The 14,105-nt window shown below is 48.1% G+C and overlaps 1 protein-coding gene across 7 annotated transcripts in view; it reads right to left on the bottom strand.

The window, feature by feature from the left end:
• Madd (MAP kinase activating death domain) overlaps nucleotides 1-13,632 on the bottom strand; it is a 44,124-nt gene extending 30,492 nt beyond the window's left edge. For 6 of the 7 annotated variants that reach the window (XM_059260892.1, XM_059260890.1, XM_059260889.1 and 3 more), the window contains exons 1-10: nucleotides 13,563-13,632; nucleotides 9,860-10,002; nucleotides 8,321-8,923; nucleotides 7,637-7,940; nucleotides 7,009-7,140; nucleotides 6,500-6,613; nucleotides 5,102-5,182; nucleotides 2,502-2,680; nucleotides 1,946-2,181; nucleotides 1,654-1,810 (exon numbers count right to left, since the gene is read on the bottom strand). In XM_059260892.1, the coding sequence (XP_059116875.1) occupies nucleotides 1,654-1,810; nucleotides 1,946-2,181; nucleotides 2,502-2,680; nucleotides 5,102-5,182; nucleotides 6,500-6,613; nucleotides 7,009-7,140; nucleotides 7,637-7,940; nucleotides 8,321-8,923; nucleotides 9,860-9,918 (1,865 nt within the window). In that variant the 5' untranslated portion in view covers nucleotides 9,919-10,002; nucleotides 13,563-13,632. Of the gene's footprint in view, nucleotides 1-1,653; nucleotides 1,811-1,945; nucleotides 2,182-2,501; nucleotides 2,681-5,101; nucleotides 5,183-6,499; nucleotides 6,614-7,008; nucleotides 7,141-7,636; nucleotides 7,941-8,320; nucleotides 8,924-9,859; nucleotides 10,003-13,406; nucleotides 13,489-13,562 lie in introns of those variants that run through there. The other variant, XM_059260886.1, reaches the window with a different exon arrangement.
• Between the last annotated feature and the right edge of the window lie 473 nt (nucleotides 13,633-14,105).

Here is a 14,105-nt window from a genome sequence, read left to right on the forward strand (position 1 = left end):
GACACCTTCACACAGACACACAGGCAGGCAGGACATCAATGCACATTTTACAAAAAGAAAGAAAAAGGATCACAATCAGTATTTAGAACAATGAGAAGGGAGCACAGTTAACTCAAGGCCAGGGTACAAGATGAAATAAGGATGTCAAGGAAACTAGAGTACATTACGGTGGCTTAAGCTGTAATTCCAGACTTTGAGGTGGGAGAACTGTGTGAGTGTGAGGCCATCCTAGACTACACAGTGAAACTCTGTCTCAAAATACAAAACAAGGGGCTGGAGAGATGGCTCAGTAGTTAGCAACGTTTGCTGCATTTCCAGAAGACCCAGGTTCTGTTCCCAGCACCCACATGGACGCTTATAAACATTTGTAACTTGTTGTGGGATATTTGTACACTGTGTGAAGATATATTGCTGTGACTGGTTTCATAAAGAGCTGAATGGCCAATAGCTAGGCAAGAGGTATAGGCAGGACTTCCAGGTAGAGAGAGAGGAAGTAGGAGATGAATCTAGGAACATGAGAGACACCAGGAGACATGGAGAAACAGGATGGGTGGTACGTGACAGAATGTAGATGGATAGAAATGGGTTAATTTAAGTTACAAGAGCTAGTTAAAAGCAAGCCTAAGATAAGGCCAAGCTTCCATAATTAATAATAAATCTCCATGTCATTACTTGAGAGCCGGCTGGCAGGACAGATAAAGACTCCTTACAGTAATTCTAGTTCTAAGGGATCTAGTTCATGAACACCAGGCACGCACATCAGGCAAGACACTTAAACATATAAAATAAGAAATTAAATAAGTAATAAAAATAAACAACCCACAATAAGTGACCTACCAAACAAAGGACTGGGGACGTAGCTGAGGTGGTAGAGAGCCTTCCCAGCAAGCAGGAGGCACTGGATTTGATTCCCAGTAGCACATCAACTGGGTGTGGTGCTGTACACCTATAACCCCAGCATTCCAGGAGTAGAGGCAGGAGGATCATCACTAACTACATACTGAGTCAGAGGACAGTGTGGACCACATGGGATCCTATCTCAAACAACAGAAGCAAACAAAGAACACCACAAACACAACAAGGAGGAGGGAGGAGCGGGAGGGAGGAGGAGCGGGAGGGAGGAGGAGCGGGAGGGAGGAGGAGCGGGAGGGAGGAGGAGGAGGAGCGGGAGGGAGGAGGAGCGGGAGGGAGGAGGAGCGGGAGGGAGGAGGAGCGGGAGGGAGGAGGAGGTGACATGACCAAGATATATCGCATATATGTGTGAAGCTGTCAAATAATAACTTTAAAATATTCAAAGGAGAAGAAACGGGCTGCAGAGATGATGGCCCCAGTGGTGAGGAGAGCTTGCCACACAATCATGAGGACCAGAGTTCAGATCCCAGCACCCACCTAAAAAGTTAGGTGTGCCACAAACTCCTACAACTCAGTTCTGAGGGATCCTATACCCTCTTCTGGCTTACACACACACTAGAGAGCACACACACACATACACTCACTAGATACACACACACACACACACACACACACACACACACACACACTAAATCCATCTCTTCTAAAGCAGAAAATCAACTAAAACATAATGCAAAGCTTCAGAGACTCACATCTACAACTGCTATGACATTTTTGCCTCCTACACGAGGGACTTCTCACCTGTCATCAGTGGGGTCAGAATCGGAATCACGCTCTGGTGGCACACTCAGGGCCTCAGCCAGCTGAGAGTTGCCGTCGTAGACTCGATAATGGATGGGCTGCAGCTGGTGGGCATACCACTTCGGCTTGTCACCAATCAGGGCTGGATCAAACATATCTGCCCAAAGAGGACACTAGTGAGCGGTAGAGAGGAAAATCGGGGAGTGTAAAGCAATAGAAAGGAAGGGGGGAAGCAAAGGACGCCATCAAGGGCGGAGACAACGAGGCGCGAGCAGAAAGCCGGCGGACTCACTGTTGTGAATCCGTTGGAAGGCGTAGTTAGAAGGGTTCAGGATCCATTCTCCAAAGTACTCCACAGCTTGAGTCCTGGCCAGTTTCTCAGCAAAGGGAGTCTGTCGGGGACGTGAGGCCAGGAAGGAGCCAGCTTGGAAAGCTACCACAGGTCGGGGGAAGAGTCGCAGGGTACGTGTGTGCATCTGGAAGCCCTGCAGCACGTTAGCAGAGTTGAAGAAACGCACCATGGCCACCCTGGGAAAGAAGGGGGTGGTGAGATAATCCAAGACCCACAGCCTGTGTCGTCAGGACAGCCATGATCCAAGGTCTCGGCCACCTCCTAACACCATCGTTTAACAGGTTCCCACCAGCACCATCGGGAGAGATCTTAAAGAACATCAGCCTTTCTCTTCATGCTGACATTATGAACTAGCTCTTCTCCTTACTTTTGCTAAGGGAGGAAATATAACCAGATATCACACACATTTTATATATGAAGTGAATCTGGCTCTGGGAAGTGGTCTCCTCCAAAATCAAGAGAGCATGGAAACAAACTTAGGAACTTATGGTCTTACCTTGTTGCAACATCCACTGAATCTACGTCATTGCCATAAATGAGGGGATTGAATTCAGTGGAAGGTGTAGACTGGAGGTCATTGGAAGGCCTTCCCAAGAGAAGTGGGATCTCCTGGCCCTCATGGAACTTCTCCAGATTGAGAATAGGCTGGGTGTTGAGACTCATGCTGGCTAGAGCCTGGGAACAACCAAAAGTCCTCACGTAAGTCAGGTTCTTAGGCCGCCAACCTCAGCTCCGAGGAAAGGGCTGTTTTAAAGTCTTCTACCTGTCACTCTGCTCACAAAATTCTCTACAAAGAACTGTGCTTGTTTGAAAATCACGCCCAACTCATTTTAGAGTCTGTATCTTTGAAGAAAAAAAAAAAGAATCCAAATAATTTAGCTTTTAGAAAATAGCCAGAATTATGTAGCTGTCCATCTCGAGGACCAAGCTCAAGGCATTTTAAATAAAACTGACCTCCAAGACAACAGTTTCTCTTTATTTTAGCCAAGAATTACTTTTCAAATTGAAATATACAAAGAAATATTAACAAGTGAACTATAAAAACAGAGCTATTTAGAAGGATATAAAAAACCGGAGCCTTGCCAGTCGGTGGTGGTGCACGCCTTTAATCCTAGCACTCGAGAAGCAAAGGAAGGCAAGTCTCTAAGTTTGAGGCCAGCCTGGTCTACAGAGTTCCAGGACAGCCAGAACTACACAGAGAAACTGTCTGGAAAACAAACAAACAAACAAACAAAAAACCCCAAAAAACAAACAAACCTAACAAAACAACAAAAACCCAGAGCCTCTCCACGACAGCCACAACTATGAAAAAAACAACGCCCCCAAAACAGTAGAACAAAAACAAACAAAAACAGTCTCAGGTTCCCAGCTTAGATCAGCCTCTGAGGGGCTCTGTGGTGCACTTTGAAAACCATTTAACTAAACCCTCAGTGTTTTTCAATGTGGGTGAGCTGAGGAATCCTCTGGGCTGGTGTTACAGTGTATTTGGAATCAGCACATCTGGGGCGATGCTGTGCTTTAAGGCCAGGTGTTGCTGATGCTGCCGCTCCATGCACTACACAGTGGTAAGCTGGCATAAATTCAAACAGCGCTCGCTCTTCACGTTAGCCTCTCTCTCTCTCTCTCACTTTCTTTCTTTTTCTCACTCTCTTTTCCCTCCCTCTTCTCTTTTTGAGACAAAGTTTCATTACATAACCCTGGCTGTCCTGGACCTCGTTCTGTAGACCAGGCTGGCCTCAAACTCACAGAGATCCGCCTGCCTCTGCCTCCCGAGTGCTGGGATTAAAGGCGTGCACCACCAAGGCTGGCTCCACTTTAGCCATTCATTTTTTTTTTTTTCCAGACAGGGTTTCTCTGTGTAGCTTTGGAGCCTGTCCTGGATCTCACTCTGTAGACCAGGCTGGCCTCAAACTCACAGACATCTGCCTGCTTCTGCCTCCCGAGTGCTGGGATTATAGACGTGTGCCACCACCGCCGCCTATATTAGCCATTCTTAAGCAGTCATCAAGAATGAAAGACACAGCAAGTGAAGACAGCTGGAGAACTTCTGAACTTGCAACCCTCCCCAGGCTCTGCTGAAACAAGGCATCATGTTACATCAGCAAGGTTAAGAAAGGGAAAGTGAGAGGAATGATGCAGAATGACCCCGCTCCATTCAATACCATCTAGACTCTAGCTTCTAGAGGAACTACTAGGTACTTCAGACAACACAGAAAAAAGACTTCCCAAGAGCCTTCAAATGAGACCGGGACGACTACTAAGCAGTGTTACCTACTGGCGGTCCTACCTAACACGTACATCAGGGGAAGGGAAGGGTGCTGCGTCATGTTTTACCTTCAGGTACTGTGTTTAGCATGCAGAAGAAAAAGCATCAGTCAATAAAAAGGGTGGAAGGGCTTTACACAAAGACAGGGATTTATCTCTAGGGACTTTGGAATTGATTTCACAAGCAAGTTTGTCCAAACTTCTGACTTCCACCTTATAAGGCTGAAGGAGGGCTACAAAGACAAAGACGACAAACAACAGAAAATGGTGGTTTTCGTTTTGTTTGTTTGGGTTGAGTTTGTCTTGCCATGCAGGCCAGGCTGACCTCAAACTCACAAGTCCCCTGGTCAGCCTGAATGCTGGGATTACAGGCGAGTGCCACCACCCTGACCGGAAGCATCCATGTACATAGTCTCATGTACATTACAGGGTAACAGAGCAAACAGTGAATCAGAACCTTTTAAGATTCATCTTTCTACACGAAATTCGGATGGACCTCTCCTTAAGCCCGTTTAAGGTGAAGAAGGTCTATCCCACGTGGAGGTTCTTGGACCGGCTCCCTGCCTATAGGACCCTTTTATCATCTATCACTGCCTTTATTTAAACATTTTATGACCTCTTCATTTATTCTGTGTTGGGTGTGTGTACAGGTGTGGGTGCCTGTTTGCCACGGCGCACCTGCGGAGCTCAGAGATCGACTTGCCGGAGCAGGAGCAGGTAGGTTCTCTCCTTCCAGCTGTGGGTCCCAGCCGTCAGAGGCGGTGGCAGGTGCCATCACCTGCTGAACCATCTGTGGACCCCTCCCCTTCTTTCCTTCCCTTCCTCACCTACCTGCTTCAAGTGTTTCTTCAGCTCTAATGACTCCGGTTCTGGCAGGACAGGTAGCACTTCTGCATTGGTAGGGGCAATCACCTGCCGCAGAGAAAAGAGAAAAACACATGATCTTAGAATGAACTGTCCAGGAGCTCTGCTTACATAAGAGCAAATAACATGCCCAGGGAGATTTGATACACACAATATTATCATATGTTATCCTATACATATGAGAGCTATGTATACATGTATGAGCTCTATCTACATGCCTGAAAAGAAATATACCTAAATAACATTGGTGGCTATCTCTGAATAATAAGACTATGGATATTTTCTTCTTTACATTTACTTTATTTATTTTTTTAAATAATTTTTTTAATGTTTATTTTATTATGTCTACAGTGTTCTGTCTGCAGGTATGCCTTCAAACCAGAAGAGGGTAATAGATCTTATTAAGGAAGGTTGCGAGCCACCATGTGGTTGCTGGACTTTGATTGAACTCAGGACCTCAGGAAGAATAGCCAGTGCTTTTAACAGCTGAGCCATCTCTCCAGTCCCATTTACTTTATTTTAAGACTTACTTTCATTATGTTTAATTACGTGTATGCACGTTAGCAGAAGTCAGAGGCATCAAACTCCCTAAAGCGGGAGTTACAGAGGGTTTGAGCCACCTGAAGTGAGTGATGAGAAGTGAACTCAGGTCCTCCAAAAGATCAGCAAGTGCTCTTAACTGCTGAGCCGTCTCTCTAGCCCCTGTACTTACTTTTTTTCCTTTTTACATGTATTTGTATTTGAAGGGAGGAGGTGTCCCACGTCACATGTGTGGAGGACAGGGGACAAATGGGTCAAGTCTCTCTTTCTACCATGTGGGTCCTGGGTATTGAATTCAGGTTGTCAGAGTTGGAGGCAAGTGCCTTTACCTGTTAAACCACCTGGCTGGCCTGGTCCTACATTTAATTTTATTTTCTAAAATTTAATAATGAACACAGGATAGGCTTTCTACCAGAGTTTTAATATGCTCACATCACAGAATGTTAATATATTTTTGGTTGTGAGCCTAGCCTTTAACGGCTGAGCCATCTCTCCAGCCCAATGTTAATATATTTTTAAATGTGTGCTGGAAACAGCTTCTTCCTTGAAACTTATAGGAAAACTATTACCTGATTATCTACACTCTACACAATGACATATACAAAAAATAACCGTCCTGTGGCTCTTGGAGCATGCAGGAGGAGCTCTTAATTCAGGCCAGACTAAATTCTATAGCCAATGGCCTATCTGCCCACTAAAGTCAAAGTCACATTAGAAAAAAAATTGTTTAATGAGTAATGTAATAGAAATAATCCAAACAACAGTTATCACACATAACTGGGCCTAGAACATGACCCTAATTAATTCCTTAGTCCAATGCCTCACCCGATTGCTGTCCAAATCTACTAGCCACACATCATCAGGCATTTTGAAGTCTAGCTTGTAGAGGAAGAAGCTGGCAGGAACTCCAATGATGTACGGGGTTGGAGCCAAGAGCAGCTGTGGAGAAGGTAAAAGAGGGACAGAAACAAAGACAAAATCTATTGTGAGCATTTGATCAAGTTAGAATTCCCCAGATAAGGAAATTCAGACAAGCCCTTCCCCCAAATTCTTGCAGCTAGATGTATTGCAAACTTTAGAATTTTTCTGATTTTAGAAAGCTAACAGTGCATTTCAGTATATTAACACCTACAGCTCCACAGCAAGGAATCGATCATCGCTAACTGTAACCAACCAAACTTCAAATAGCATTGTTTTACCACATATCCGGTTCAAATCCATCCAAAACTGCAGACTAGGAAGTTATGAGGGCAGAGGACCGGTCCTCTTTGGTGCTGTGCCTTCTCCCTTGAGAAGCCAGGGACAGCACAGAGGGAAGACACCACGAGCCTCACCTGCTCGGCCGACGCCATGCAGGTGGGGAGCAGAGGGATGACAGGAAACATGTACTCCAGTGGGTAGATCATCGCCACAAACGCCATCACAGACATGGAGAGTGCGTTGTAGTCTCGAGACTGTAGCACCACCTGCACGGCCACACGGCCACACCGTAAGTCACTCAGCAGAGGGAAACAGGCTTTGCCAGTAAACAGCTCCCAACACGTCAGTCTCAGGCTCACCAAGCCTGCAGCCGCCGCTGCTTATCTCCACAATCGCCATGGCTCTGGTCCCTGCCCTGTCAGTCACCTTCCAACCAAAACACTGTGGTAATCCTCCCTTGACTCAACCTTCTTAATTCTGCCCCTCCCCACCCCAGGACTACACACTGAAATAGAACTACTGCTACCATCCCCAGAGAATGAACTCAGCATAACAAAGGATAACTCTACGAAGCATTCCACACGACATCAATATTGCAATTCGACTCATTCAAACACCTGCTCTAAACCTGCCATTGCATGACCTCCTGGAAATAAAAAGATGGAAAGGACACACAGTTCCTGTCCTCCACAAACTCAGGATCTAGCTCCCAACAGGTTGTATAGCTCTCTCTAGAAAGGTCTACAGAGCTGGCCCTCTCACCTTGTGCTCCAACAGGATGCAAGTTAGCACCTGAAGACAAGCATCCACACCCAGAAGTTCCAAGGGAAGGTGAAGTGGGAAATCTACCAGGGTGAATCGGGAGGGGTCTGGAAGAGCGAACGTCAGAGCTGGCTGGAGTTCCTGGGGTAAGACCTCAATGTCCACTCGCTTCTGCCCAGAGACAGGAACTGGGGAACGTAGCAACCGGTAGATCCAGGCCTCGATCTCTCGAAGGTCGTGCAGAAGGGCACTTGACTTCTCCTCCACTAGCAGTGATCCAGTAAAGATTCGCCACATAGTGTCCCTGAGGAGCAAGCACACAGCAAGACTCAGACACAGAAACGTTAGCAGCTGATACCGCTGCAACCCCATCAAACCGCAATAATAACTGGAAGAGGGGTACTATTAGGAAAGCCCACTCTCTAATCTCAGAGGGGACCCGAGGGTACGGATGATGACAAAAACAGGTGTAGAATGGTCTATGTGATAGAACTCAATGCCACGTCCACCATCGAACACCAAACTCCTCAGCATTTCTTGAACTAAGACTACAGTGGGCGGTCCAACTCTCAGCAGTCTTTAGATTGGGACCAACCTGTTTGAGCAGTCCTAAAGGAGCACAGACTAATCATACTACTATCTGAACGGCCCCCCTTTCTTCCAAGCATAAGCAGCAAATCCTACCTCTGCACGCCTCGTGGGATGCCCAGTTTCTTGCCTAGCAGCCGTTCACTACAGCAGTCGACCAGACGCTTCAGAGTATAGAGACACTCTCTGAAGGTAGAGAAGAAGGGGTAGTGGCTGAGCACACACAGGGATGTCAGAGTGCTGTTGCGGGAGCGGCTGCCCCCTTTTGCACGCTGCCGTTTGCCCCGAGGAGACTGGTTCACGTCAGGCGTGGAGTCAGCACTTGGAGGCTGCAAGGTTGAGGCACTCTTCTCTGTGCTCTCAGTGCTGACCTCTTCTGAGGCACAGGGGACGTGAGTTCCTTCCTTCCCGCGGGGTCCTGCTGCCCCTTCTGCCTTTTCCTTCGGCATTCGCTTTTGGAAGGAGCGGTAGAAGTTAACACAGATGCCGTAGCGGGTGACGCCGGTGTCCTTGTCGGTGAGGGTGAAGACAAAAGAGGTATCATCTCGAAGGCTCATGCGTCGCTGTCGCACACTCAGACAGCCCTCCGGCTGGCAAAAGAACACCACATCTGGGGGCAGGGGAAACTCGGGGTGATCCTCTAGTGGGTACCGCCGCAGGAGTTCAGGAGTCTGAGCCACACTATCACTGCTTGGGTGCCTGAAGGACAGAAAGACACACTCAGCAGCCCAAAAGCAGATAACACACCATCACACATTAACCACAACCAACAAATAAAGCGCAAAGATACTTTGGGATAAAGTAAGCTAATTATAGCACCTTGGCTATCTGGGGAGTGCTTGCCAAGTTTAACTGGCAGACTGGAGTATGCGCTGTCAGGAAGATGCTATCTTGGAAGTTTCAACAATAAAATCACCAACACCCAAAGATGATCAGTACCCTTCAAAGCGCCTTAGCTAACAAATTACCACAAGAATATGTGCAGGCAGAGAAGGAGTAAAGTGTGCTTTCTCCTTCGTATAATCCATGAAAACTTGGCTACAAAGAGTATACTTGCTCAAAATCACAGAGTATGACTTAAAAAAATTTAGCATGTATTTACTTAGGAGGGGCAGCATGTATACTCTAGAACATAAGTGGAGGTCTGAGGATACCTTGCAGGAGAAATTTCTCTCCTTCCACCATATGGGTCCCAGGAATTTAATTCGGCTCATTACGTTTGGTAGTAAGCACCATTACCCAGAGCCATCTCACCAATCCAAAGACGTAAGTTCAAAGCTGAGTTTTTGAGCTGAGTGTGGTGGCACAAGCCTTTAGTACCAGCACTCAAGAGTCAGAGGCAGCTGGATCTTTGAGTTCGAGGCTAGCCTGGTCTACAGAGCTAGTTCCAGGTCAGCCAGGACTACACAGAGAAATCTTATCTCAAACAAAACAAAACAAAGCTGAGTTCTGTTATCTCTGTCCAGACTGACATTCTCACACCACCCAACTGTGTGGCTTGCCCTGCCAACATCAAAGCTCCCGTCAGGGTAAGACCATAGGGAGGAATAAGATATGCAAAGCAACATGAAAATAAGGTCCGGGAATAACTGAGGCCACCCCAGAGAACAAGACAAGTGTCGGTCTTCTTGTTACCTTGCCCCTACGATCACCAGATAGTCAAGTAACCGAGGGCAGAACTTCTTTTGCACCATGGTTCCAATTTGTCAGTTCATCGCAGAGAAACTTCGGGGCACTGAGCAAGAAGTCAGCACTCCCAGGAAGAATTCTGATAGAATCTGAAAAATCCAACAGGGGAAGAGTACTGATAAATATGCATTGCTATGCCTAAGGGAATCATCCCTCTCAGTTTCATCTCCGCCAGGGGCCCAGGTCAGAAGGCCTTCCACTTCAGTACTCAGGAGAGAATCTGACACTTGCTTACACTGGTGGCTGTCTAGGTTTGTGGGCTCCCAGAGTCAAAGAGACTCTGAGAGTCAAATTTCAAGTAGAACAGGGGTTGAGGGTGTAGCTCAGTGGTCGAGCCCTTATCTAGTATGTATGATGCCCTGGTTTCCATCCTTAGCACCACAGGAAGGAGAAGGAAGAGGGGCTGGAGAAATAAGGGCTCAGCACTAACGAGCTCATTTCCAGCCTCGTTCCCGGGGCTCTGCTTCTGAAAAACAGACCCAGACAGTCTAATCTAGACTGAATAATTATGATAACAAAAAAGTCGCTTTCAGGACTACTCCAGCGGTGATCAAGATCAAACCAGACTCTTTGAATAGCACTAATCTGTGCTTTTCTGTCTAGATGGAAACCTAATTATTCTGTCTCACTAAGCAGCTTTCAGCTTGATGGGTAACTATCATATAGACTTTCCAGTTAATTGCACGCAGACAGTAACAATAGCTGGGTATTCTAGCTCATGTGATCTCACATGAAAAATGTCCATGTCCCAACTGACTCATCTCTGACCAGTTTTCCCAGTTCAAGGCAGAAAGGGGGCCAGCAGCCATTGCTATTACCTCTGCCCTTGGTGCTGAACTACTAGCTCTTGTCTAGTCTGCTCTTGGGATCAGAGTCAGTAAAACAGTATGTTCCCGGGAGGCCTGATCTTTCTCTATCTTGAAGAGATTACAAATTAGGGACTGAAAATACTAGGGGTTCTGCAAGTATGGGGGAGGGGTGTTCAAGGGAATTTCTAAACATATTGAAAATCGATTCTTTCCTGGAGCCAGAGAAATGGCTCCACAGTTAAGACCACTCGTGTGTGGCTCTTTCAGAAGACCCAGGCTCAGTTTTGAGTACCCACGTTGGATGGCTCATAACTGCCTGTGACTCTAACTCCAGGGAAACTCACTCTTCTCAGCATTGCGCTCACGGAGTGCACTTACACACATGAAATAAATAAATATATTTTTTAATGAATCTATATTTCCTATTAGATTTTCACAGACTTCTAAACAAAATGTTTTGCTCCAGTATAGGGTATTTCCAATGCTCCAAGGTTTTGCTTCTATGGCCACACTGAGACCATGTTCACTGTATGCACATGCACACACACACACACACACACTCCTATTACACTACCACACACACCTAAACACTCCACTCCACTTGCTGTGCACACTCCCATATTGCAGACACACACGTTGCCTGTAATACTGAGGGCACTATTTGATTTAGGTGATGAGTTCTTTTTACCTCCTCTACCCATAAGTAAGACCTATTTACAATACCCTCGGTGTCCTCAAAATGCTCTCCCCTCTTTCCTCCTTGCTCCCAATACAGGACCCATAGGTAATAGGATTCAGTTTGGTCTCCATAGCGACTCCGGCTCCCAGCACTATTTATAGCAGAGCCATAGGCCCTCCCCTGCTTGGTGACCGAACGGTGCTAGCAGCTGCTACTCCAAAGTCAGCCGTGGCCCATAACAGTTCATTCTTCCTAACTCTGGAGACTCCTAGTCCATTGACAGCATCTACTAAGAATCAGGTTATCTTCACTTCTGTGTGTGTGTGTGTGTGTGTGTGTTTTAAATCCCACTTGCAGCTTTTAATAGAAATAGCTCTTCAGCACCACGTTTCTGAGCATGCCACACATTCAGTCATTTCTGGGGTTCATCACTCTTACTAATCCCAAACAGTCCTTGGATTCTCCCAACTATCATTGCCATGAGTATACTGCAGAAGCAAGGCGCCCTTTATAGAGCTGAGCTCCCCTTCTCCTAAGAGAAATGAAAGAGAGAAACAAAGCTATAGAATGGGATACAGGTGAAAGTCATGTGTTCTACATAGAAAAATCTAGCTACAAACAAGACCTATTTCCAGCACCTTATCGCAAACCAGAATTGTAGGACCTGAGCTGTAGGCTGAGCCCTTATGAAGGTCTACACTGAAAACTAGAAGCATCTTCTGGCTAAAATCCCGAAAGTGGTGCTGAAGCTTCCTCCTGCTAGTGAATTAGTTTCGGGGGCCTTCCTAATATTAGTGAGGTGAAGCCCCTCTCCCAACTCAAGCCCAACTGTCGTACTCTACACTCTTCATCTCGTTCAGAGTTTCAATAACCCGAGATCTCGGCATGATCCTAGCTAGCAGTGGTAGGATATTTTTAGCCTTAATTCCTATCCCATCTATAGCCACTGACTTTAGATACTCAGACTACAGAGATAATCAAGGCTGTTCTCCTTCTCTGCCTTCCCCACAGACGCCAGATCCTCCTCTAACAACACCTATAACTCATGTAGTCTTCATAACCCATCAGGCTCAGACTCTGCCTCTTGCTTCAATCCTATTTACTAATGTAGAGCCCTAGCTCCTGCCCCACTGTAGTCCAAATCTCCAAGTGCATTCCTTTTGCTGTACTCCGACATCAGCGCCCACGGCTAGAATCCACACACCTTTAGGTAATCTATGCCTTTTCAGCCTACAATGGCCACACCACCGAACCCTGTGGATTCGTCCCTCATTTGGGGCAGGATCTCATACTGAAAACCACAGAAACCCGACCCAAGAACGATATGATATCTTCGCTGACGTGAGCCAAACGGGAGGCTTCCTCCCCTTCCTCCTTCCTCCCCAGGCAGTGACCTTGCAAGCTCATCAGCAGACTGGTCCAGCGTGGGGGAGAACTGGAGCAGCGAAGCCAGGGATGGCTAGGACTGAGGAAGGAGGAGAGAGAGAGCACGAGGAAGAATGGAGCTGCGGGAGGATGGAGAGGGGAGCAGTTGCAGCAGAGATGAAATGGTGTGCCTAGTCTTCAGCAAGTCAATACTGAAGAACGAAATGTAAATATAGATGTATATATTAGCGAACCAAACGTGGTTCTCCAAACGCTAATCAAAAATAAGGCGTGCGCACGCAGGCGCACACGCGCCAGGCGCTGGTGCCTTCCTCGGGCCCGGGGCTGGACAGCTCTGCTCGCCCCCTCACCTGCTGGACAGCTCCTCGTCCCCACCCGGGAACCCGCATCGCCAGCCGCACCGGAGGAGCGGAGCCGAGCGCGAGCCCGCGGCCCCTCGGCAGCCCGGGCGCCCCGCCTCGGGCCCCCGCCTCACTTTCTCAGCAGGCTCCACGCCCCCTCGCGCTCGCTCCTCCGGGGCCGCCTCCGAGACCCTTCCCTCGGCGGCCGCTTTCCGCTCCAAGACCCACCCAGGGCTCCCCACGGCGCGCTCTTCCCCACCTCCCCAGATCCCAGGAACCTGTCAGGCCCGCCTGACGTCTCCCCGGCGCGGAGCGCTCTCGGCTTCCGAGCCCGGCGCCGCGGCGAGCGGGCGCCAGTTCCGCGTCTGCACCGGGGGGCGCGTACCACTCAGACCCGCTGCCGGAGGGGGAGGCCGAGGGGGCCGGGGCCGTACCATTCGCAGCCCGGGGAAGCACCACACCGGGGAAGCGCAGGGAGGACGGCGGCTACGCACACACCTATCGCTGTGGGAGTGGGAACGCGATGGGAAGCACTGGGCCAGCCCAGTGCCGGGAGGTGCTAAGGGGAGGACCCAAAGGAACACGTTTTGTTTTGGTTGCGCAGACAGCTTTTAATGCGACTTGGTTATAGAGCCCGTCTTGACGAAACAGTGTTTAATATGAAGGTACTTCGTGAAATAAACTGCCCCTAAGACTTTCTGACGGTTTCTTCAAACCTCATCTGGCTCCCCCTGCACTCTGTTTGGACGTGCCCAGCCGCCCCGGCAGGAAAGCCAACTAGTCGGCCGCTGGACTCTACCAATTCTGGATGGCGGGGGCACTTCAGGCTGGCGCTGCCAGGTATCACCTACACCAAGGTAGGGGGAAACGAGAACGGTGCCGCGATGCCCGCTGGGAAATGGAGTCCAATCCTTTTGACAACTCAAACACTGGTCATCCTCCACGAGCCTCCGGGGACTTTTCTTCGAGTCCCCCAG

The sequence above is a fragment of the Peromyscus eremicus genome, chromosome 4 (assembly GCF_949786415.1).
Source record: "Peromyscus eremicus chromosome 4, PerEre_H2_v1, whole genome shotgun sequence".
NCBI lineage: Eukaryota > Metazoa > Chordata > Mammalia > Rodentia > Cricetidae > Peromyscus > Peromyscus eremicus.